This window comes from Brachypodium distachyon, chromosome 3 (genome assembly GCF_000005505.3).
Source record: "Brachypodium distachyon strain Bd21 chromosome 3, Brachypodium_distachyon_v3.0, whole genome shotgun sequence".
NCBI classification, from domain to species: domain Eukaryota; kingdom Viridiplantae; phylum Streptophyta; class Magnoliopsida; order Poales; family Poaceae; genus Brachypodium; species Brachypodium distachyon.
In genome coordinates, this window is record NC_016133.3 from 51,883,384 (window position 1) to 51,908,918 (window position 25,535).

Sequence of the window (25,535 nt, forward strand, 5' to 3'; positions counted from 1 at the left end):
TGTGAAGTTGTCATGTTGACTAGTCATAAATTATCACACTTACTATTCTGAAGTTATCATGCTAAATAGACTTTAATTATCAGGCCTACTAATCTGAAACTACCAATGAGACATACACCCCTTCTAGATTTTAAGTTGACATGCTAAATAGACTGAAATCACCATGCCTGTTATTCTGAAGTTGGCATACTAAATAGATTGGAATTACCGTGCCTACTATTCTGAAGTTGTCATACTAAATAGACTGAAATTATCAGGCCAACTCTTCTAAAACTACCAATGAGACATTTACCCCTTCCAGATTTGAAGTTGACATACTGAGTAGACTGAAATTACCGGGCCTACTATTCTGAAGCTACCATCGTTACAAAACATGTCATTCATGTAGAAATACACTACACATGGAAAAGGTTTACGCAACTTACAGTTTTCCTCGGAGATAGGCATCACATTACAAATAGCGGTACTAATCACAAACAATATGTCATAGAATCTTCAGAAATTATCAGTTCCTGTGGTAAAAAAAAACACAAAAACAATTAATATTGACTCAAGTAACCATGCTAATATACAAAAAAGTTGATGTGAAATCTAAGCAAAATTGCCATCATATGTACATACTAAGTAGCCGGGTGAATTATATGGTCATTTAGTATTCCATCAAGTTACCAGTGCATTGTGATTGAAACTACCATGTTATACAAAGTCAAGTTGTTAAGCATAGTCAATTTTTTTTACCATAACTAAGCATTGTGATTAAAATTGTCATGATATGTTACTCAAATTTTCCATATAGTAGTTTGTAAGCTGCCATGCCAAAATATACAAAACTGTCAGTGCATTGTGATTGGAATTGTCATGCAACATGGAGATAAGTTGATGGACAGTAGACAGTAAGTACCACCACTAAATTCATCAAGTCACCTGACTGGTCTAATTGATGCCATGCTATATAGAAATAAGTTGATTGCAGTAGGCATAAAGGAATCATGGCTACAACCATCAAACTGCCAATGTGTAAAAAAAAAATCTGCTCGCATCTAATCTAAATCTAAGTAGCTTTAAAATTGACAGTAAGGTGTCATCTCGAAATGTACCAAGTAACCAATGCATGATAAATGAAATTGCCATCTTGTTTAATCCTAAATTGATGTGCAGTAAACAAAAAGTAACCATGCATACATGCATCAAGTTGCCAGTTTATGTGTTGTGATGCAGGTGATGGAAATGGATTGGCAAGGCAGATCCGATCGAGGACGGTAATCGCAAAAATACACCCCAATAGTGCCAAAATCATAATAATCCCTCCACCCATGACACAATTCCTAAAATCAAACCTAGAACTGTTTAGACTCCACCACAATGAAGGGCAAAAATAGACGTAACACTAACAAGTTGCAACCAGAAAAAAAAGGACGACCCCTAGATAAACCAAAATTTTCACCTAAAAATTAGATAACGCACAACCAAATGATTCCTCCATTTGAAACTCCTCCGCCCGAACGGATGTACATGCATCAACACGATATTTCAATTTTGAAAACTAAACAGCCCTTCCCTAGCACCGACACATACTCTTCGTGGAGAAACAATTAGCTCAATCGCAAACATGAAAGGGGTCACCCCCTAAATAGTAACAAATTACCAACCAAAGCCCGATAAAATCATGTCCCTAATCCAAGAATAGCCAACCCGTTTCAACGGGAATCTGCCACAACCACAATCCCTAACCCAAACAGAAAACCACACGAAATCACATGAAAATTGTGCATATAACAAACAGAAATTTACTGTCGAAATTAAGGCATGCCGAAATCAAAACACAGATCTACAACTCCAATTGCACGAAGCAATCCTAAACTGTCCCCCCACTCGCGATTGCATGCACTCCGAATTAACCAAAATTTGGCAAAAATAACGAACACGCGAGGACCACTGATGAATGGGGAAAGGGCGGGGAGAAATGCAGTAACGACAACACGCAATTTTGTCGATTACCGGACTGAATCGCCGCAGATCAGAAACAAACACTAGGAAGCAGGAGGAGATGCAGGAGAGATGGATGAGGGTGAAAAATGCACAGCCATCACACACCTTGGATTTGAGAGCGAGGAGCGTAGACCCAGCCATGCACAAAATCTCTGGCCGCCGGATTGAGTCGTCGGGATTGGTAGTCGAATCAAATCGTCGGTCGCCGAAGAGACGAATGAGAGCGGCTGAACAGACGGGCAAAGGGAACAGTGTCGGGTGAGGAAATAAAAGAAGAGGATGAGCGTGGTTCCCAGTGCATAACATGGCCATTGTTATTAAATGCGGGCAGGTAACAGCAGTGACCACATCCAAATGCAGCCTCCATATGCACAAGTAGCACCAAGCTGGCATGAAGCAGCGCTGGACCAATCACTGGTGTGCGCACGAATCAGCCACATAAAAAACATCAGCTCTTTATAATTTAGGTTTATTTTATTACAACACTACTGTTACAAGAACTCTTTTAACTACAATAATATTTCTATTTTTTATTATCATGCTATAATCTACAAGGAAAACTAACAAAATATATCATGGTAGAATAAAAATAATAAAAACTTACTTCCTCCGATTCATATTAGTTGTCTCAAATTTGTCAAAAATAAATGTATCTATTTTAAATTTGGACGAGTTGTAATTCTGGTTCAGTAGGATCCATTTTAGATTTTGTCGGGTCGGGGAGCAGCAACGCGACGCCGAGCCGTAAACTATTCGACGCGGAACCACCTATGCCATGCCCATGCTAAGGGTCGGCGGTCGTGCCGGGAGAGAACACTTCCTCCCTTTCGCCAGCCGACGTGCTCCACCGTCCTAACCGAGGTAAACAGTAAACACAGACAATAAGGGAAAAGGCATAAAAACCAGGGCATCTTCCGGTCAGGGAACATCCCTTTGTCTTTTCGTAGAGTACGATGGCTTAGGAGGACAAGGACCCATACAAACGACTCGCTCTCACGTTCGCATGCACAGCCGCACGGGTGTAAAAACGATGATGGAAATCCGTTCAAGAAGCTTCTACGGCTTGCACGCAAAGTGACGCTTACGACTATAGCCGGACGTGACAGCGTCACGGAACACGTCAACGGTTTGATGCGCCGTATCTTCAACTAGTAGGCTAGCGCGCCGCCGCGCCCGTGTATTCAAATGTTTTAAACTGACGCGTCGCAGCCGTGTGAAATGCCCCCCGACCGAGAAGAAGGCAGGTGCACGGCACGGGCCGAGGAATGTCGACCGGGCGGCGCAGCCCCGCGCCCGAGCCCCGTGATGCTATTCACACGCGGCAGACCAGCGACGTCGAACGTGGCGAGAGCCAAGCCCCACCTGTAGGCGAAGAAGGCCAATACGTCGTGGTCACTGCGTGTCCGTGTTCAGAGTTTTCAGACCCTGGGAAGCGCAGGCACACTCCGCAAGAAGCAAATATCCTATTTCAACCCCCGTTTTCCGCATTCCGCTATAAAACGCGGTCTCCGACCCCAGATGCCTTCTCGCCCCGCCCCATCGTCGTTCCTCTCTCACATCCGCCTCCTGAGAAGCGCCGCCGTCTCCCCATCCTCCTCCTCCTCCGTGCTGCTGCCGAACAGCCGCCCGCGCCTCGCTTTCCCGGTCGCGCCGCCTGTGCCCCGCGCCTCCGCCTTCGCCGCCGCGTCGCCGCTGGTCCGCCCGGTCGCCGCCGGATTCGCGCTGTTCAGCATGGCCGCCGCCGCCTCCTCCGCCTCTTCCGTCCACGACTTCACCGTCAAGGTTTGCCTGCCGCCAGTTCCCTTCGTTATTTCAATCGAATTTTGCACCTTTGTCCCTGCGGAGTTCCCGTATTTGCAGTTGCGCCTGAACATGTACCCGTTCCTGATCGCGCTGTTATTCAGCCCTTGTTGTGTGTAGTTCATTTTCTCGAACAAGCCTTTGTGTGGTTCTTTAAGCCAAAATTCTAGTCGAGGTCTTCCTATTCAAACTCCGGGGAGGTTGTATCTATGTTGTTTTTTTATGTCTGAGAGTTGTAACACTAAGCCAAAATAACACTTCTTTTCGTGCCCGCAGGATGCAAGTGGGAAAGATGTGGACCTGAGCACCTACAAGGGGAAAGTTCTCCTCATCGTCAATGTTGCTTCCCAGTGGTAACAACTATGTCCCTTTCATTTACTGTTATATAGTTTACATTTCAATCGAGATTTGCATTTAGTATTGTCAGCCTAGCAACTGAACATATACAGTTTATGTGTTTTTGTTACGCAATTTGAACATATTCAAGTTTGAATCTACCATTTAGTACTCAGTCAGCCGCAGTAGTAATTCTCGTTCAGTAGGATCGACTTTTGCACGATAGTTATCTATACATGAATACATTTACCTTTTGTGCAGATTAACTGATTAAGTGTCATGTCGTTGATTCTTTTTCTATTTTGTCTCATTCTCCATGGTTTGAGAGATGTATAACTAACTCATTTTGTTACCCGTAACTACTGCAGTGGCCTGACCAATTCCAATTACACGGAACTGAGCCAGTTGTATGAGAAGTACAAGGACCAGGGTGAGTGAGTGATGTATTGCTTGCTTGTTCCTTCATTGGAGTAATGTCTCTTTTGTCTGTGTGTAATCTTTTCATAGGATCAGTTCTTCATCATGAGTTATGATCAATAACGTGCAAAAGAGCTAAATGTTGTCAATTTGATGTTGCTACAGGTTTCGAGATCCTTGCTTTCCCATGCAACCAGTTTGGTGGGCAGGAACCTGGCACTAATGAGGAGATTGTTCAGTTTGCTTGCACTCGCTTCAAAGCCGAGTATCCAATTTTCGACAAGGTAAATTTGTGCACAATACTTCTTCCTTTCAAGGTGAAAGAAACGATTATCAGATTGAGTGTACAGCATGATTGCATCCATGATCAGTAAGAATAAATTGACCGAGAAAATTCAATCCAAAAAGTGTTCTCTATTTTGTATGTAGCCTGTGTGATGTAAACTCTGCATCCTCTGTTGATATTAGAAAATCTGACAATTGTTGTAGCAACTAACTTTTCTTCCTTTCTGAAAATAGCAACTGGTTTGGTTTTCTTGTTTGATCTTTTTACACACTAGAATTATCTATGCATGGAAACATGATTTAGTTTACGCTTATCAGTTGCTTAGTGAGACCAGAGAAGCAAGCAGCTGAGTTCTAACTCTTTTCTTTTTTTCGCGGTGAAGCTGAGTTCTAACTTGACTTCCATTATATGTTAGGTTGATGTTAATGGTGAGAATGTCGCACCCATCTACAAGTTTCTGAAGTCCAGCAAAGGCAGCATCTTCGGAGACAACATCAAATGGAACTTCTCCAAGTTTTTGATTGACAAGGAGGGACATGTCGTGGATCGCTACGCACCAACCACTTCCCCACTTAGCATCGAGGTAAGTTCCAAACTAACAACATTGCAATCTCTGCTCCATTTCATCAAACTTCATTGCCTGACTTTTACTTCTTACGCGTATCTCTGCAGAAGGACCTGAAGAAGCTGCTTGCGAGTTCTTAAATCTTACTGCTTGAATCAATTAGACCCGTTACTGCACCGCGACTCCTGAAGCTTCAATAATGTTGTTAATAAAGGCTTTGCTTGGAACTGGCCATGTTATACTCTTGTAGTATATGACGTCGTGTAATGGATTTGGCGTAATACATCAATTTCTATGCTGAATAGATATATCTTGTGTCTATGTTGGTTATGATATATCCGAGGAACACGTTTTGACATGTCATGCATACATGCCGTCTGTTCATTCGAATGTTCTCTGTAGCTTTTATTGTCAATGCACCCTTGCTCCAGATAAGATGCAATTGAACAGGGTGGCGGATTTGAAAACTTGAAATTCATGCCTATTTGCGAAAGAATCAATTATCTACGTTACTGTATGACATATCATAATTGATAAGTATAAATGTGTGACATACTGGCATATCTCTTTTCGGAAGCTCGTCTCGATAGAAGAGAGCTGATAAAGAGTGACACTCGGGCGTTACAAAGCAGAGCTGATGTTTCTAAACACCCGTATGGACTGTTTGCACTTTGCAAATATGAAGACTACCTCTCGAACAGAAACTGTTTCTAGCGTTACAAATACTCCGTATCTCCCATCATCTCCCTCTGGATTTTCCTTGTACTTTATCATGAAAGAATATGCCAGATTATCTATTCAGCATCGGCCAGAATGACACCCTAGCCAACCACCGGCTTCCAGTCCGCGGAGCATCCTCACGGTCGCTTCTCAGCGGGCGTTGAGCATAGTCTCCATTGCTGCTCTGGTGCATCAGCTCTGGTATATCCCCAATCCACCCACTCCCATTGCCTCATCATCATTTCACAAGCAAAAGCATTCCACGCAGATTCCGCACCGAACTGAACATTGGCAACAGCACCACAATACAAACAGCAAAAATCCGTTGGAAAGTGTAAAGGAAGGAAGGAAGGAAGCGTAATGTTGCACGGGAGCTGCGCAACCGCAGCCGCGCCCCTACATAAACCCGTCGCCCACCTGCGGGTCTTCCTCAGAGTCTCCGCCTGTGCCACTTCCGCATCACTCCCCACCGTCGCGGCTGTTTCGACTCGGAGCCCGAGCCCGAGCCCTAGCACAGGCGTCGCGGCCACCGCGATGCCTTCTTCGTCCTCCTCGCCGACGCCGACGCCACCCGCCGAGGAGACGACCGCCGCCGCGATTGGGTTCCACCTCACTGAGCCCTCGTTTCTCGAGTCGCTGATGCCGAAGAAGGAGACCGGCGTCGACCGCTTCCTAGCCAAGCACCCCGAGTACGACGGCCGCGGCGCGCTGATCGCCATCTTCGGTGAGTGCACCTCCTCTCTGCTTCTCCGACCAAGCCGATGCGTGTCGCTGCACTCAGGGTTGGCTGTAGTTGACTTCACCGTTAAGCTGGATACTGGATTTCGCCGAGGCGGTAGCATTTCTGTTCGATCCGTAGGCCATACTTTGATCTGTGAAGGTTTGAGATGCGGCCGAATTCTCTTACATCATGGCGTCAAGTGGATAGTGGGCGACTACATTGAGCTGTGTAGCTTCAGTTTTCTCTATGACAACAGGCTTTTGGGATTTTTTTTTGAGTCATTACTTGAGGGCTGTGGGTTTCTCCTAGTTCAGTCCCACAGCTACTGCCAATTGTTTACCCGGAAAAAAAAGCTATTGCCAATTGTGTAGAACACATCTGTATTTTTTCTTTTGATACTTGCAGTTTATGCCCATGTTTGTAATGTTTGTCTCATGTGGGACATTGATGGTCCATGAAAGGGCTAAATTGACTTATATGGGAGCTGAATTGATGTTTAATATAATCCTGTTTGCAGCTTATGGGGATGACTTCGCTTGCTAGTTATCTGGTCCGTTCGATTGTAACAGCACTTTCTTGGTTTGCATGATTGTAGTATAACATCTCATTGCATGTTGCCATGTTGGAGCACAGAACTTAGTTGCCTCTTTTCACTATAGAAACACAACCCTTTTTTATTACAAATGACCTGCTCCAGCGAGTAGTCATGTAAGGTTAAGATAGCATGCTGAGTAAGCTCACAGTTAAGAGGTTAGTAAAAATTTACAATTCAAGTGGATGGTACTTTGGAAGTTTTCTCATTTTGTTACATGGTTATAGCGAGTCTTGGTTCTTGGATGATCTGTGATGGATCTGACTCTGGCATGCGATTAAATAAATTTTAGGATTTGGTTGTCTTCGTTGTTTTCTGCTGATTTGACTTGCATGTGCAATAGATTCTGGAGTTGATCCGGCAGCAGCTGGATTGCAGACTACTTCTGATGGGAAGCCCAAGATTCTTGACGTTATTGATTGGTACCTAGACACTTCCAGAATTTTGGAACTGCTCTATTTCTTTTGCAGATGCAAACTTCTCTATAATGATGTATTTATGAACGATTATGCTCTTATAGCACGGGTAGTGGTGACGTTGACACATCCAAAGTGGTGAAAGCTGATGCTGACGGTGCTATAGTTGGTGCTTCAGGTTGGTCATACTTTGCTGGGTTAGCTTATATTAATAATCTCATGAGATACATTTCGAAGTTCAACATTTATTTACGCAAATTAGCAAGATGTGTTGGAACTGAACTCAAGTTTTTTCCTTAGGATAGTAGGCAAATTTTTACTGAATGGTGCATTACATTGTCAGTATATGCTGTCTGTAACTCTCCATGCCTACAAGAATATGCATATTTTGAAAGGCAACTTCCTGCCCTGATTCCCTGATATTCTAAGTTCTGTTTGCACCCAGGCACTCGTTTGGTTGTAAACCCCTTATGGAAGAACCCTTCTGAACAGTGGCATATCGGTTGCAAATTAGTATATGAACTCTTTACAGACACACTCATATCTCGGTTGAAGGTAAATTTGATATTTAATGCCCGCATTCTGAAGGCTTTATACCGCTGTCAATGTTTTTTAAGAATCTACTCACTATGACTTCAGAAAGAAAGAAAAAAGAAATGGGATGAAGAAAACCAAGAAGCAATATCTGGGGCTCTGAGCCAGCTGAACGAATTTGAAAAGGTTGGAGTGACTTCTCTGAATGCATTTAGATCCATTCTGATCACACTTTTGGTTTTATTTGCGGTTGCATATTTGTGATGTAGCATATAGTTGAAGTGGTTCAGCTAGGAGATAAGCAATGCTATTAAAATAAGTGAATTTCCATACATTTTACTCAAGTTGAGTCGATATTCCAGCTAATATGAATACTGCTGGGCTGACAGCCTTGCACTCTGCTCTTATGAGATTGTTTAAACACCTTTTAAATAATTGGCTTATCTCCACTGAAAATGATTGCAGAAACACAGTAAGCCTGATGATGCCAAACTGAAAATGGCTCATGAAGACCTACAAAATAGGCTTGATTGCCTGAGGAAACAAGCAGAAGTAAGAAAGTGAACGTATCGTCCCAGAAGTTTTAGCTGACTTCAGCTACTGTACACATCTTATTTTTGTTTCTGTAGGGTTATGATGATAGGGGGCCTGTGATTGATGTTGTCGTATGGCATGATGGTGATGTGTGGAGGGTTGCAGTTGATACTCAGGGGCTTGAGGGTGACAAAAATTGCGGAAAATTAGCAGATTTTGTTCCATTGACAAACTACAGGTATGATCGATCTTGTGGTGTCGATGTTGGAAAGTAGACACAGTTCATGGCTCTTTTCTTATCCGGAAAGACATCTTTCTCTCTATTTGCATGTGTTGTGTCCATGGCTACTTCATGTGCTTAAAGCTGTAACTGTTCCTAAGGCCTTGATCAGAGAATATTTCATTTTGTTTCTTACTTTATTTCTATTGAAATGTATGTATGATCTGTAGATCTAGTGATCCAGATGGTAATGATTAGATAAAAGATGCTTTAGTAAGTTATTACCAATTTTATAAACATAATCTATTAGACATGTTATGCTGTTTTCATATATTATCTTATGTGAGTCTATGTTACTTCTACAACATAAAAAGTTATCATCCATAGATTTCATTCCTGATCTGTTAAAAACTTACTTGCAGGCATGAGAGGAAGTTCGGAATTTTTAGCAAATTAGATGCATGCTCTTTTGTAGCAAATGTGTACGATGATGGGAACCTCGTCAGCATAGTAACTGATTGCTCTCCACATGCTACCCATGTTGCAGGCATTGCAGCTGCTTTTCATCCTGAAGTATTTTGTTCAACCTTTGGCTTTTCATTTAAACCGAAAATATACAGGCACTTATTTAAGGCACTAATTTATTGAAATGTTCTTATACAGCAACCTTTGCTTAATGGAGTTGCACCTGGAGCACAATTGATTTCCTGTAGAATTGGAGATACCCGCTTAGGATCAATGGAGACAGGAACAGGTTTGGTTAGGGCCCTGATAGCTGCAGTAGAGGTGATAATACTCCCTCCCTTTTGTGAATCATTTATCAGTGTAAATGACAGCATATTTGCTTCTTGTACATCTACAATTCCTTTCTAAATGTTTCCAAATCAAGTGCTTAATGTTTGAGTAATAATTATTCAACTTTTTTTGTTCTACCTGGTACCTCAGTTTCTATTGACCTGCTTCCTTGAATTCTTGTATATACAGCACAAATGCGATCTGATTAATATGAGTTATGGTGAGCCTACTCTTCTTCCTGACTATGGAAGATTCATTGATCTTGTTAATGAGGTGGGCTGCTGTTCCGTACTATTTTTTTCTTATCCATACTCTTCTTCGCCTTTCTAGTCTTCTCTCTCAGAATGTTTTGTAGGAATTTAGCCAGAGCTCTATGTTATTTCACAGGTTGTAGACAAGCATCGTATTATATTTATTAGTAGTGCTGGAAACAATGGTCCCGCTTTAAACACTGTTGGTGCTCCTGGTGGTACTAGTTCAAGCATTATTGGTGTTGGTGCTTATGTCTCACCAGCTATGGCTGCTGGAGCTCACTGTGTCGTACAACCTCCATCGGAGGGGATGGAATACACATGGTATGTAATCAGTTGGTGATTCTGTTATGACATTTTACAATATAATTTTCAAACAATGGCTTCATCTGAGTTCATCTTGCTGAGAACGGAAAAACAAAATATATTGTCCAATTAAAGAAAGTCTGATATAAGAATTGAGCTCACCACAAACTGAAACCTTACTGTCTATTTTATTTGTTTATAAGGAAAACTTTGCTTAGATATAAATAGTCCTGTGTTTAAATAGTAACATCAAAAGATTTAGTTCTAATTGAAGTTTGTGATTGGATTTGTAAGGTCAAGTCGAGGCCCTACTGCTGATGGGGATCTTGGTGTCTCCATTAGTGCGCCTGGTGGAGCAGTGGCCCCTGTACCAACATGGACACTTCAATCTCGCATGCTGATGAATGGTACTTCCATGTCATCTCCTTCTGCCTGTGGTGGGGTTGCTCTTCTTGTTAGCGCCATGAAGGTTTGTCTGGCCAACATTTTCCATTAATGCAATGTGTTCAGCATTCTTTTGCTATTTAGTAAATCAAGGCACTATGTATTTAGTTATTTTAATGATGGATATATTTTAGGCTGAAGGCATCCCATTAAGCCCTTACACTGTGAGAAAGGCAATTGAGAATACAGCTGCATCTATAAGTGATGTACCAGAGGAGAAATTGACTACAGGGCATGGACTTTTGCAAGTTGATAGGTTAGCGCATATTATCTTCTCCTTGTTATGCACTAGAGGGTAAACATCTATTTATTCTAATGCTGTTGATTTGAGTTAACATCATATTGTTGTCAGGGCTTTTGAATATGCACGGCAGGCTAAGAAGTTGCCACTTGTTTCCTACAGAATCTCAGTCAATCAAGTAGGGAAGTCAAGTAAGCGTAATTTATTTTCATATTATTTATGTAATAAATCTTCTGACGAATGACCTTATAAATCTCATTCAATCAAGTGTCGCAAGGTTCTTCTTTTCCGTCAAAGGCAATTTTTACTCTAAAGCTTTAATAAATTATACTGAAGTTGTGGTCTATTTTGAAGTAAGCATTTTTTGAGTAATGGTGGTGTTGCGTATGTGTGCACTTGATTATGAAATATGATTTGGGCTTTATGCTATATACTTCTGCTATCCCTGATTGGAGATGTAATTTAACATCCTCATACCTTGTGCTATGCTCATTCTTATCTTATATACATTTTCAGTGTGTCTGTTGCTTCTGGCGATGTTACAACACAAAATTAGTTTTACTCCTATTAAACCCGGCATGATATATATCTTTGTTGTGTACTTATTTGATCTTGTAGATATTAATACATTTCTCTATAAATTTTAAAAAGTTTGACTTATGACAAAGCGATCGTCTTATAATTTGAAATGGAGGGAGTTGTTTTTGTTGTGCAATGCTGCCTTCCTAGAATAGCAGTTTCAAACAGATCAGGCAGAACAAATGGGGTCTGATCGACTAACATGTGTAGAAACACTTGGGGATCCATACTAATTGATGTTTTAGTTCATATATTATATCGGATCCCTATTATGTTTGAAACATAACAGGGTGTCTAAATTGCAGTTCCAAGACTAAGAGGAATATATCTACGTGGTAGTAATGCATGCCAACAGACGAGTGAGGTCAGTTCCTTGTAACTTGTTCCGATTATCCTAGCATGCTTTATATTTCCTTTCTCCACAAAGAAAGTAGGCCTTTTATTTTACCACTGTAAGGTCATCATTTACATCTTTGGTAGCCTAGTAGGAGTGTACGCATTTATGACCAGATTAAATGAAATAATTTTACCACTTTGTATTTGTTCGGAAGCACAAAATTGTAAGGTGTACCAGATATTAAAGAGATGCTTTACCACTTTGATTCTGTCGGGGAGCACAAAAATGCAATCTGCACTACATGTTTTATGTTGTTTTAATCATTAGAATTGAAGTATGTGCTTTCTTTGCTTTACAGTGGACTGTTCAACTTGATCCAAAATTTCATGAAGATGCCAGTAATTTGGAGCAATTGGTTCCATTTGAAGAGTGCTTGCAGCTGCATTCCACTGATAGCTCAGTTGTTAATATTCCTGAGTATATATTGTTGACAAACAACGGGCGCAGTTTCAAGTTCGTATCTTTTGTCTCTTCAACTGACAACTAGATGATTCCCGAGTATATATTTTGAAACATGGACTTGTGGTGGATCTTGCTATAATTGGGTAGATTTCAGGTTTATAAGGATCTGGCAATGATTATGCATATTTGCGTCATCGAAACATAACTACTGATGCTAGATTGTCTCTAATATTTTATGCATGTAATAACTTGACATAAAAAAATAATATACATCACAGCTATAGTGTACTGTAGGTTAATATCATACTCCCTCCTTCCTAAAACTAAGTCATATAAGTTTTGTCCTAAGCCAGACTTTTTAAAGTCTCGACCAACCAAGTTTATAGAAAAAAATATCAGTACCGCACTATCTGTGATGTATATTATTTTCTATAAACTTGGTCAAACTTTAAAAAGTTTGATTTGGGACAAAACTTATTTGACTTATATTTTGGGGAGGGAGTACCACACAATTGACAAAGGAAACTAAGACTTTTCAGCTATATACATGCACAATATTAGTTGTAGTAAATAACTTAATCACATGCCCTGTTTATTTTGTCAAGAGTCATGCTTTTATTTGTTTTGCTTTGCCTTTTTGCAGTATTGTTGTAAATCCTGCTAATATCAGCAGTGGTCTTCACTACTATGAAGTTTATGGAACGGATTGCAGAGCACCTTGGCGTGGACCCATTTTCCGAGTGCCAATTACTGTAATAAAGCCTATTGCTCTATCGGGGGAACCTCCAGTATTAACGCTTTCCAAACTCTACTTTAAATCAGGTAGTCATTTTTCTTCACTTCCTTGCTGGAAGCCCTGATTTTACTTAAAAGTATATTGTAATTGTTACGCACATTCTGTTAACGTGCCCTACATTCATGAAAACTTTTGGAAAGTTTTTTGAAGTGCGCAAAGTGCACTCTTGGAGATAATAGGTCCACGGAGTCCATGTGCAGATGTGACATCCCCTAGCATCATCTTCTGTACTTCTAACCTCACAGATCGATCCAAAATGACTGGCTATTAGGATTTTGGTTGGTTAAAAGTCTGCACCTGTCACCTGTGTCCTCTTAAAAGTCTGTAATGAATTTTTTTTAAGCAAATTCAGTTAAGATCGCTTTGAATATGCTCAAGCTTCCTTGTCACAAATCTTGATCTATTACTATGCTGAACCATGATCAGAAGATATCAAACACCATCTTTTAGTTACTCCCTCCGTCCAGGTATCAAAGGCCTCTCTTGGAAAATGGTATAACCAAGGCATAGAAGAGAGATTAAATGTAGAAAACACAAGTACCAAGATGAAACACTAGTACCAAAGCAAAAAATGGCTCAAATTCATGCAAAGGAATTAATGTTTAAGTAGAAACCAAGTGAATTAATGCATGTAGTTAGAGGGAGACATGTAAGAAGGGCCTTGGATTTGTGAATCACATTTTGAGAGAGATAGGCCTTCGATACCTGGATGGAGGGAGTATTTAAAACTCTGGCACATGCTTTGTTTTCCCACTTATATGGATATGCTTCCAGATATTTAATTAATTTCACTCTGGTTTGACACAAAATAGAGAGACGTTAGTTTGTTTTGATCTTATTGCTTGCAGGGCATATTGAAAGGAGGTTCATAAATGTGCCTATTGGAGCTTCGTGGGTGGAAGTTACCATGCGCACATCAGACTTTGATACTCCAAGAAGATTCTTTTTGGATACTGTTCAGGTATACACTACATCAAGACTTTATCTTCAGTCCTATGATTTCAAGGTTCAAATTCTAACATCAAATATGGGTACATGACAGATATCTCCACTGAAGCGACCTATTAAATGGGAGGCTGTTGTTACTTTCTCTTCACCTTCTCTCAAGAATTTCAGTTTTCCTGTTGAAGGTGGCTTAACTTTGGAGTTGTCTATAGCCCAGTTCTGGTCTAGTGGAATTGCTAGCCATGAACCTACCTGTGTTGATTTCGAGGTACTTTTATCTATTTCCAATGTTTACTGATCAACTTTAGTATTTGGCTGCCTAGCTAAAAGCCTAAAATTTGTAACTAGACTGGCATAGCTTATGGTTTACAGATGATGATATGCTAAATATATTCGGTTGCAACTTTGCAGATTGTGTTTCATGGAATATCCGTTGATCAGAAAGTAATTGCCCTTGATGGCAGCGAGTCACCTGTGCGTATTGTTGCTAGATCACTATTAGCATCAGAGAAGCTTGTTCCTGTTGCCACTCTGAACAAGGTTGGTCAAGAATCTATTAAAGGCTGTGACTGATTACTCCTCTACCATATATTGACTTTTATAGCTCTTGCAGATCAAGATACCTTACAGACCAGTGGATTGTAATTTTTGTCCACTTCCCACCACTCGTGATAGATTACCGTCTGGCAAGCAAATTATTGCACTGACTTTAACGTGAGCTAATGCTTGTTGCTTGGATACCTATGCATTCTAGCTATCCTTGATTTGGTTTTCACAATCTTCCCTCCCTCTGAACCTCTACAGTTACAAATTCAAACTAGAGGACGGTGCTGAAGTAAAGCCCCACCTGCCACTTCTTAACAACAGAATATACGACAACAAGTTCGAGTCTCAGTTCTACAGAATATCAGATTCAAATAAGGTACACTTATTTTCGCTTAGATTTTTGTGATTCTTTATCACTTCAATGACAGGAGGGTTTAGATGTGATTCCAGTAGCTGTTATTCTCTGTCATGGACTTGGTGTAACATTAGTTGTATTGCATATTTGCATTGCATTGTTGACCAAATGGCACATCTAGAGTACAAGAGACAAACCCTATAGGCTATTGGACAATGCCAGTCGTACACTTGACAAAACATTTTCCCCCTTTTTCCTCTCTATTCTGCTTGCACTACTCCGGTATTCTGAGTATACTTGTGTTAGGTCTTACCCATTCTTCTAACTAAGGATACCATTTTGTTCCTGTACTAAATAGATAAACAGAAATGCGTCACAACACTAAACTAAATTCCAGAATTGAAACCTTTGAATGTGCTTGAAGTTCCATCATCCCATTGCCTTCAGCGAAGCTGATCCTGCCCTCCGCAGCATGGCACCTCTCCCCTGTTGGCCTATTGTCATGTGCGGACAGTATTATAGACGCAGGCACCATACTGGCCCGTATGCATCTGCACCTAAACAAGTAGTAGTAATCAGCTTAGTCTGTCGTTTAGCACTTCCGTTGGGTAGGATTTGGATGTACCTGCACCCAAACCCAGATTTCCCCATACCTGTCGGAGCTCATACTGCCCACGCCCATCAAAATTGGGCATTGCCCAGTGGGCACAGGATAACCAAAGGTTAATAGAGGATCAAAAAAAGAGGACGGCGAAGAAACTGGAGCTTGGACATCGATGACGGCTAGTGAACGGCGACGTTGTGATGAGTCAGCGGAGGCTGGTGGATTGAGGTAGCAGCCAGACAACATCCACGGCTTGGTGCTGCTTCGCAGAAACAGATTGATGTGTCTGACTTGAGTAGCATATGTGCGTGACAGCGAAGATGGTGGTGCCAAGACTTGCAGTTCATGCCAGTCTGACATGGAGCAAAGGTGTTCCCCCGTCGTCCATAGGGTTCCGGACGGCTTGCTTTGATGGGCGCGAGCGACTTGCTTTGATGGAGTCATGGCAAATATCTTTTGGTGAGAAGAGAGAGAAGATTGACTAATTGAGGAGCTTGGTTAAGTTAGGATGGAATAATGAAGTTTATCGGTATGGATGAACTAATGGGTAATAGGGTATTTACCCTCCCCATGCCTAAAGTAGATGGGTATCTCGTTTTTTACCCTACCCAAACAGTGTGGATCTGGGTTTGGGTATGGATGATGGATACCCAACGGCAGCCCTACTAGTGTCGTTAGCACGTTGGAAGTTGAGATATATTATATACTAGGTGATTCCCCGTGCGTTGCTGCGGAAAATTCTATTCCCTCCGATCCATATTACTTGTCGAAATATTACATGTATCTAGATGCTTTTTAAACATAGATACATTCATATTTGGGCAAATTTGAGGCAAGTAATATGGGTCGGAGGGAGTATTTGATTTTTTGCATTTGATGTTACGAACAAATGATAATAAAATGATCAAATACAAAAGAAATATGAATATTGTAGAATCAAACGACTTCATGATACAAAACACACTGCAACAAAATAATAGGAGCATTTTTATGTACATGAACACTAACTATTTCGTAAAAAAAGGAGAATATGTGGGAACCTGAATATTTGAAATTCTTAGAAAAATATGGGTAGTTGATGAAATTTTTAGATGAAAAGTCTTGGGTGCTAAAAAATTTGAATTATAGAGGGTGCTGCCAAAATGAATTGCTTGTGGGTTGTATGATGTGCATGATGTGGACATCTTGCATGTGTAGCTTGCAAACATTGAATGCACCTTAGTGGGGATATGGATGGTGATGTGGACACCTTGCATGTTGAGCTTGCAAACATTAAATGAGTTTTAGTGGGGATCAACTTTATAGATATTATAGATAAGGAGAGAACAGTTAGAATTCAATACTGCCTTTTGAATTTACCAAAATACAGTGAATTTCGTACCAAACAGTGAACCATATGAAACACAACAATCCAACTAGAGACATATATATAGCAATAGTAAAGCTTGCGTTTGCAAGCACCAATATGACTAAATGTGACCAAAGGGAAGAACCATCACATGCCCATGAAGTGTTGCGCCGACATTGTGTTTGGTAATACGATATGATTGCCTTTTGCATTATGAAAACTTCACCATTTACAATATGCCGACTAAGGTGAGATTTCATACCATCCGTATACCGAATAAGCATATTTTGGTGTTTTCAGCCTGTTTCCTGTGGCTTGTTCTTTTCAGGGTTAAAGTGAACATCCCTACTCCTTGCCCCATTATTAGTTCAACCTACATATCTGATCCTTCTTACTGACTTAGAATGTTGCCTTTTTGTATTAATAGTGTATTTACTCTTCTGGCGATGTCTATCCTAGTTATGTCAAACTTCTAAAAGGTGAATACACACTGCAATTGTACATAAGGTATATCTCTTCCACCTACCAAGTATTACAATATATATGGTTAAATATGTCAGGACTTCTAGTCTTGTATTCTTTCTTCACAAGATGATATAGTTGAATGGCATTGCAGTGGTTTTTCGAAAGCATTTGTTTCTTCCTACCTATGGATGTGGCAGTTAGTTGGAAGCACCCTTTTTTAGTTATAACAGAAAAATCTTACTCCCTCCGACCCATATTACTTGCCGGTGATTTAGTGCAACTTTGTACTAAATCTGCGACAAGTAATATGTGTCGGAGGGGGTACTAGATTTAGTAAAGATTCCCCTAACTAAATTCCACAGTCCAGTACACCAACCACAAAGTGAGCCCAAGTTCAAGAGTGATGCCACTGTGAAACATCAAGCCATAAGAGTGTATACATTGAGAATGAAAAGTCAGCATAGAGATTGACCTTCTTATCACCCCATAAATACTCTGGCGTTCTCTGACTATGCAATTTTGGTTCATTCTTACCCCAAAATTAGAGGTTGTCAGGAATACAAAATATGATTAGAACACCAGTGCTGATGTTAAGAATGAGCTTAGTCCTGTGTCATCTAGACTGCATTTATTCAAATGTGGTCTAGTTCTGATGTAATTTTAACTCAGATAGCTATTGAAGGCTAGAGAGGGAAAGCAATACATATAGTTTGTTGCTTCCGTAAAGAAACGGTTTATTGCACTAATCTATCTTATGGGTGGGTGCAGGCATGAAAATGTGCAATTCTTGGAGAAGCTGAAGCAATTAGTTCTCTTTATTGAGAGGAAACTAGAGAAAAAGGTATTACATCTATTACTCATGCTGCTAATGAGACTCGTTTGAGTACATGCTTTATGATGTCTTGATGAATTTTCTTGTTCGGTGTGCATACCATAAGATATTTTGACATAGAAGCCATGATATTTGCCCTTTGGTTGGGCTCATATAGGTACAATGCTATACATATTTAACTTTGTTTTTTTGTGTGTGAATTATCCTATGCAAGGACATATAATATTTTAATGTGGTTTTGTACCTCTGGGACCACTACTAATATTTGTCATCGATGTGTATTATTTTTCATCTATAGAATCACAGTGCTATAGAGGGTCAAACTTCTAAGGTTGTTGCTCAACACAGACGGAGCCTCATGATTATCTGAAATATATGTTTTAATGCATTGCGTAAGCTGGTAATACATGCGTTCTTTTGCCCTGACGGATAGACCTCATGTGTTCTTTTGCTCCACAGAACTTGGGGTGAAACATTATCCTCTTACCATTAAAATGTTTCCAAATGGACAATGGGTCGCTCTTTCTCTCAATATGTCCAATTAGTATGCAAATTGCAAGCGAACCTGTTGATGCTTATCATATATTTTGTACATGTAGAGTATTTGTTTACCAATTACCGATAGGATTCATGTAGATGTTAAAACCTAATTGCAGGATTTCATTCAATTGAGTTTCTACTCTGAACCTGATGGCCCTGTAATTGGAAATGGCACCTTCAAATCTTCTATTTTAGTTCCAGGGTATGTTTTTTGGAATTTTCACTACTGTCTTACTACAAAAACGCCTGTTCACCAACATTGTTTACATTTTTAGTGAACCTGAAGCATTCTATGTGGGTCCACCATCTGGAGAAAAATTTCCGAAGGTACATATCCTGTTTATGTAATTTTATTAGATATCAATATCTGTTTTTTTATTTGTTTTCCTGTTATCTATTGAAATGCTTTGCAGAGTGCTCCACCTGGAGCTGTTTTAGTTGGCTCCATAACCTATGGTATCGTGAGCTCATTCAACAAGAACAATGAACAAAACCAGCATGCTCCAGCATCTTATAGTATTTTATGCCCCATTCCTCCATCAAAGGTCAGTAGCACTGGATTAAATTCTCCAACTCCCTTTAATTTCCTATATTTCTCGCTGCTATTTTTCAAAATGAAGCTCAATTTCTTCAAAGAAAAAGAACCCAAATTTGCTTGAACCCAGGTGGTCAGGACTCAAGTGGTACATCCACCCCCCCAACCTAGGCTCACTTCTTATTTCTTGCTGTTATTATCGTCCGTATAATGCTGTACCACCAGTTCAGATGTAAATTCATATAGGTTCACAATACAACCTTGTTAGTTTTCAGTTTTCACTCACCATATGTATTCCACTCTATGTTTGTCTCACATATTTAGTGTATTGCGTATGATTATGCAAATTGCAGGTTGATGATAGTAAAGAAAAGGGGGGTTCGATTGGAATGAAGAAAAGTATTTCTGAGCGGTTAAATGAGGAGGTTTGCACCTTCAGCAGCAAATTAAATGTTGTTCACTTGAATTCATATTGTTGTTGAAGTTCTAACATAATTGTTTTGTTTCATGTGCTCTCAACTCATTTTCATAAGAAAAAATAATCATGATTTAAAAGATGTTTGTCGGTAAATGATAAATGGTCTGTGGATAGGTTACATTGGGCTTTTGTTGCTTCCAAAGAATCATGACAAATGTTGTTTGTAGATCATAGATAAAAATGATTTTGCTTATTGCAATTGAAATTCCTGAGGGAGTTATGTGATCTTAACATGAAATCGGTTTATTAGGTTCGAGATACCAAGATAAAGTTTCTTTCCAGCATCAAGCAAGAAAGTGAGGATCAGAAGTCTGCTTGGGCCGAGCTTGTCGCTTCTCTTAAGGTAGTGATGGCTTATCTTCCTTAGTCATCTGATAACCTTATGATTTAAGATGCGATAAGGAAAAGACCAGATGTGATGATTTTATTATGTCCTTGTGCTGTTAAATGTATCACTTTGTTAGCATTATGTTAGTTATATATATATATATATATATATATATATATATATATATATATATATATATATTATTTATTTTTTTCACTTGCATCTCGATGCATTGATAGAAAAAAGGTTATGCACAATGGCAAATACCCAAGATTTACAACACCACAAGACTAGGTTCTAGGAGCTGCTGGCAGCAGCGCCTGTCGATCCACTGCTCCTTCCTGCACTGAAAACTGCGCTCCGGCTTTGATAATAGTGTCAAGAAGATCAGCGTTGTCAGGCTCTGCGTTGTCGAAGGTGGCAGCTTTGCGATGCTTCCAGATCCACCACGCCGTGAGCATAATGAAGGACTAGATGCCCTTCTGGGATGCGTGAGGGGTGGAGCGTATGGCCAGACGTCATCAATCCATGAAGTCTTCTCCGACAACGGGCAGCCGCATGGTCGATCGGATCCAGGAGAGCGCCTTAATGCATTGATAGATAGAAAAGGTTATTTAACTGTTTAAGAGTATGCCAAATGCAACCGCTACACAGGCCAAACCCCTAAGTTCTAAGCTCTGCCAGCAGTCATGCCTGAAGGGTGGCCACCCCTGCTGTAGCCCACAACCGTGCCTCCACATGGATGGTAGGCCTGCTCCCGCTGCTGTACCCATAACCGTGAAACATGCCTCTGCATGGATGATGTCGAGCAGTGAGGTGAGCTAGGTTCTCGTTGAAGATGGCAGCATTCTGCTGCTTCCAGATCTACCACACTGAGCATTATCAGCCCTTCCTTAGTGGCGGTGGGGTGAAATCAACGGGCCCGAAATCAACAGCGAGTTGCCACCAGCAGATGAAGTGTTCGCCAGCGGTCAGAGCCATGCCATAGATCAGGTTCAAGAAAGCACTTTGCGCCACAGTGTCTATAAGAAGGGGCAGTCCACTAGAAGGTGCCCCATGGTTCCAACGGATTGGTTGCCATGGAAGCATGCTGCAGTCTGCCTCGCAAGACACTCAGATGTCCAGTATCTGTCATTGCCAGTCAGACGAAGAACCTTGCCCATGGAGGTGCTCAGATTTTCCAGCTTAATTTCTAGGCGACTTGATTGCTCCCTGAAAAAGTGCGCATAGCAAGAGTTGGAGGAGTGTCGTCCGTCCTTGGACCATTTCCAAACAAGGGGTGTCTGACGGTACCTTGAGCCACAAAACTGAGCAGCCTTATGGCAACTCCAGTGGGGCGACCCATTTAGCGCGGACCGGTCCGTTTTTGGTCCGAACGGACCAAACGCTGGCCCAACACGGCAACCCATTTCCATCCTCGACTCTACGCCGCTGCCACCGGGCCCGAGTTGCTATTTGTGCCGCCCGCCATGGCCGAAACTGATGAGTAGTTATTCTTCCATCATTTCCTCGACACCTCGTCCGATGAGGATTCCGACGATGACACCGAATTGCTGGTGAGTGCGGCTCTTCTCATCCATCAATCCAACGAGAAACAGCTTCCAATTCGTAGGGGTTCGATTAAGGGCCGTGCGCCCACACTAGAAAGAAACAGAGAGGCTGGTCATGTTCAAAAGGACTACTTCTATCGTACCAACCCTGTATTTCCTGCCCATCTGTTCTGGCAACGCTATCGGATGAGGAGGCTGTTGTACAGGCATCTCATGGAAGGGGTGGCCCAATATGATGATTACTATTTATTTCAATGGCCCAAAAATGATTTAGTTGAGCATATGTGGACACACATAGGAAATCAGTAGAGGATTTTTTCTATTTATTTCAATGTCTGAACTATATTTGATTGTGTAAACTATTTGTATTGGATGATTTGTAATAATTTGGATTATTTGTTTTACATTTGTCTTGTCATCGAATGGCCACAATTATCTAAAACATGTCGATTGCCGGACCAAATGGGTGGCCGCATTGGGGGCACTGGCAGACTCAAACGGCTGAAGGCCGGACATCACGTCAAATGGGTGACCTGTCCGGGTCGCCACCCAAACGGACCAAATCGGACGCTTTTGGGCACCGATTTGGGTCGCCCCTCTGGAATTGCCCTTATACGCAAGCATTGTTATGAGCTTTTGTAATATCCTTTATGTGGTTATTTTCATCTTTCTGAATATTTTTATTAATTCATTCACATATTTCACTTATCATGTCAATCTGGATTTGAAGATTCATGCATGCTTTTATTTTTCTATATTTTTATGAGAATTTGTTGTTTGAAGAATTAATAGGGTACATCTGCTCCTATCCAAGTTGTTCTACGTACCAAGATACCATTAACATATGCAATAAGATGCTGCTCTTGTGAATTTTCTTGCTAAACATGATCTCTTTCTCCTCCGATAAGCGATAACTGTTATCAGAATTGTGAACAATATCGAGTTGCATTGCTGTTTTCTTGATGTCAATTAACTTACATTGTTTCCTATCATATTGCAGTCAGAGTATCCAAAATACACACCTTTGCTTGCCAAAATTTTGGAATGTGTACTTCAGGAAGCACCTTCTGATGATAAGATTAGCCATCACAAAGAGGTAACTGGTATTAAATTCATTTATGCTGTACTGCATCTAAGTTAAACTGTTGACTTAACTACTATGAACAAGGGTGTTGTCTTTATATGAATCACACTTCCTGTTCAAGTGTTCATAACTTTTTGCTGTCGTTATGATTCGATTTGCTGAACAGTTGGGTTAATGTCCTTAGAAAAAGGATGCCAGGGGGAGGAAACAACCAGGGGCAACATGATGTGCCTTTTAGCCTTTTACAAAATAAATCGGATCCATTAGTTGACTTGATGCAATAGAAGTTATCATGAGTGTAGTTCCTTCAGAATAGGGAATTTTTAATGCTGACAAAACTGGCATGAAGTTCATTCATACATTCTGATGTTCAGAATGCTGGCAAAACTGAATAGTTTTAGACCTGAATTTAGTCCTTAATTACATAGGCCATACTTCTTAAATAGGTAAAGTAAAGTAACCACCATAAGCTGAGGTGAAAGGTCAAGTTGCACTTTTCAAATGCAGCCCTGTTTATCATCTGTGGTGGTAAGTAGAAAAACATGAACCAGTTTCGTCATTGTTTAAGGACATCAAGACTCCAGGTATGCATCAGCCAATCACACGGTCTACGATCTCACAACTAGTTAACTAATATATAGAATTGTCAAGGTCGAACTTATTATTCAAAGTTCTCTTCAACCGCGCTTTAAATAGCACCGTCATTTTGATGGAGACTAATTCTTTGCTGTCAGAATAAATGCCATCTTATTCTTAATTTGAAATAAAATGTAGAAATATTACTCCCTCCGATCCATAATAAGTGTCGCTTATTATGGATCGGAGGTAGTACTGAAGTTCTATGCCAGTATACATGCTCCAATAGGCATCTCCATTTTTTACTTGACTGTCAATATTTATTTTCCAATAAGAAGAATTGATTTTTTTTACATTGTCTATGATCTTCTTGGTGTTCACAGGTTATTGTTGCAGCTGATGAGGTTCAGGATAGTATTGACAAAGAGCAACTGGCGAAGATTTTGTCTCTAAAACCCGATCCTGAGGAGGAAGAGTCACAGGTATCTAAGATTATTTAGTATCTCTCTCCTTATTATGTTAATCAAATGTATCAGCTCCTACTGAATGTTGTTAATATTTACCGCCCAATAGATAACTAAGAAAAAGATGGAAGAAACACGAGACCAGCTAGCTGATGCACTATACCAAAAGGGTCTTGCATTGGCAGAGATTGAGTCGCTAAAGGTGCATTATCTTCCTTCACATCTTGTATGTTCTTTACCTGAATGTTGAGTTCTTTAAATTTATGTTTTGTACTCATAGTATCAATTGTCATAACCTAGAAACTGGGTTCCACATCTTGCTCTTTTGATGATCTACTCTAGTCTAGTCCATTTTTCAGAAATGGCAGTCTCAAGTCTAGAGCACGTAATTTAGGATATGTCTGCATATTGTTAAGGTTTTCCTTATGGAGATAAAAAAAATCTCTCTCTGATTACAGCCTGATGAGTCAACTGAGACATCTGCTAAAGATGCTTTTGAGGAGAATTACAAAGAATTAATTAAGTGGGTTGATGCAAAATCTGCAAAATATGGCACTCTGACCGTCTTACGTGAGAGGCGCTGCGGAAGATTTGGCACAGCATTAAAGGTATACTCTTGAGGTGGAAAAGATCCCACTGCTTCTATCTTTACCTATGAACTCGGGTCCTCATATTAGCTACTTTCATGATGGTTAGGTTCTGAATGACATGATTCAAGATGAGTCTGGGCAACCAAAGAAAAAGCTTTACGATCTAAAGATCCAGCTGATTGAGGAGATAGGATGGGCACACGTATCAGCTTACGAAAAGCAGTGGATGCATGTCCGCTTTCCCCCATCTTTGCCTCCTTTTTAAGTGGTTATTTTTACCATATACTCCGGCACCAGTAGGTCCAGTATATTCTGTCATTGTTGGATCATTGCTTCATGTTTCTTCCAATTGACATTTTATTCCTTGAAATGGTAACTGAGGGATGCAAGTACTACCTCATTGGATTATAATTGAGGCCATCGATTTGTCAGTTGTAGCATAAACTTGAGGCGGAAAGGCACATTGAAAGTAAACATCTTCTCAAAACGCGCACAGGAGTTACTTCGGTGATAGTTGTTCTTTTTCTTTTTTTGGAGAGAGATGAATACTAGGTATGCTAAGGGTTATTGCTGGGGCAAGCCTTGGTTATTAAAAACTTTAAAATAAATAATCTGATTTTACTTTTGATATCAAATTTTACCATCTTGTACCCATATTAAGTGACGAAATATTACATGTATCTACGTTTTTGGGTATAAATACATTTATATTTGAACAAATTTGAGTCATAAACGGAGCCACGGAGGGAGTACTACTTTTCCTCTTCCTGAAATTTTTATCGAAGCAAGTTGTTGAGAATAATTATTTATGATCAATTAGATTAATTATTAGTTAGCTATTAATTAGGCAGTTAGTTATGTAACTGTTCGTGTCCCAAAATTTGAAAATTTGGGACGCGAAGGCAAAAGTCTGGAACACCAATGCATGTATTGGTGCTTCTTCACCTCGTATAA

General features: G+C 40.4%; 2 protein-coding genes across 3 annotated transcripts; both read left to right on the forward strand.

The window, feature by feature from the left end:
* Positions 1-3,461: 3,461 nt before the first annotated feature.
* On the forward strand, positions 3,462-5,777 carry LOC100829599 (probable phospholipid hydroperoxide glutathione peroxidase). The gene is made up of 6 exons (XM_003569998.4): positions 3,462-3,771; positions 4,066-4,142; positions 4,494-4,555; positions 4,708-4,826; positions 5,244-5,411; positions 5,501-5,777. Exons 1-6 carry the CDS (start codon positions 3,508-3,510, stop codon positions 5,531-5,533), a joined length of 723 nt encoding a protein of 240 aa, XP_003570046.1. The 5' UTR covers positions 3,462-3,507; the 3' UTR covers positions 5,534-5,777.
* A 416-nt stretch (positions 5,778-6,193) lies between these two features.
* LOC100840642 (tripeptidyl-peptidase 2) lies at positions 6,194-25,068 on the forward strand. 2 transcript variants are annotated; one of them, XM_024462225.1, is made up of 35 exons: positions 6,194-6,314; positions 6,382-6,837; positions 7,770-7,848; positions 7,947-8,020; positions 8,288-8,397; positions 8,482-8,562; positions 8,842-8,928; positions 9,006-9,148; positions 9,553-9,703; positions 9,794-9,916; positions 10,115-10,198; positions 10,313-10,500; positions 10,777-10,951; positions 11,061-11,182; positions 11,279-11,358; positions 12,052-12,110; positions 12,442-12,596; positions 13,189-13,367; positions 14,190-14,302; positions 14,384-14,554; positions 14,698-14,826; positions 14,900-15,000; positions 15,091-15,208; positions 17,567-17,646; positions 18,373-18,445; positions 19,093-19,178; positions 19,252-19,303; positions 19,390-19,521; positions 19,865-19,936; positions 20,240-20,332; positions 22,868-22,963; positions 23,911-24,009; positions 24,101-24,217; positions 24,450-24,599; positions 24,688-25,068. In XM_024462225.1, exons 2-35 carry the CDS (start codon positions 6,474-6,476, stop codon positions 24,844-24,846), a joined length of 4,095 nt encoding a protein of 1,364 aa, XP_024317993.1. In that variant the 5' UTR covers positions 6,194-6,314; positions 6,382-6,473; the 3' UTR covers positions 24,847-25,068. The 2 variants fall into 2 exon arrangements, with proteins under 2 accessions (XP_024317993.1, XP_003572791.1); XM_003572743.4 differs by having other exon boundaries at positions 6,207-6,837; positions 24,101-24,193.
* Positions 25,069-25,535: the final 467 nt, after the last annotated feature.

What these genes read in the sequence shown, in the direction of transcription:
- LOC100829599 (XM_003569998.4), top strand. Translation starts at nt 3,508, where the DNA reads ATGCCTTCTCGCCCCGCCCCATCGTCGTTCCTCTCTCACATCCGCCTC. An exon ending in GTCAATGTTGCTTCCCAGTG is followed by an intron (nt 4,143 to 4,493) that starts GTAACAACTATG and finishes TAACTACTGCAG; the next exon opens with TGGCCTGACCAATTCCAATT. An exon ending in AGTATCCAATTTTCGACAAG is followed by an intron (nt 4,827 to 5,243) that starts GTAAATTTGTGC and finishes ATTATATGTTAG; the next exon opens with GTTGATGTTAATGGTGAGAA.
- LOC100840642 (XM_024462225.1), top strand. Translation starts at nt 6,474, where the DNA reads ATGTTGCACGGGAGCTGCGCAACCGCAGCCGCGCCCCTACATAAACCC. An exon ending in AGAGGAAACTAGAGAAAAAG is followed by an intron (nt 18,446 to 19,092) that starts GTATTACATCTA and finishes ACCTAATTGCAG; the next exon opens with GATTTCATTCAATTGAGTTT. An exon ending in TCTTCTATTTTAGTTCCAGG is followed by an intron (nt 19,179 to 19,251) that starts GTATGTTTTTTG and finishes TTACATTTTTAG; the next exon opens with TGAACCTGAAGCATTCTATG.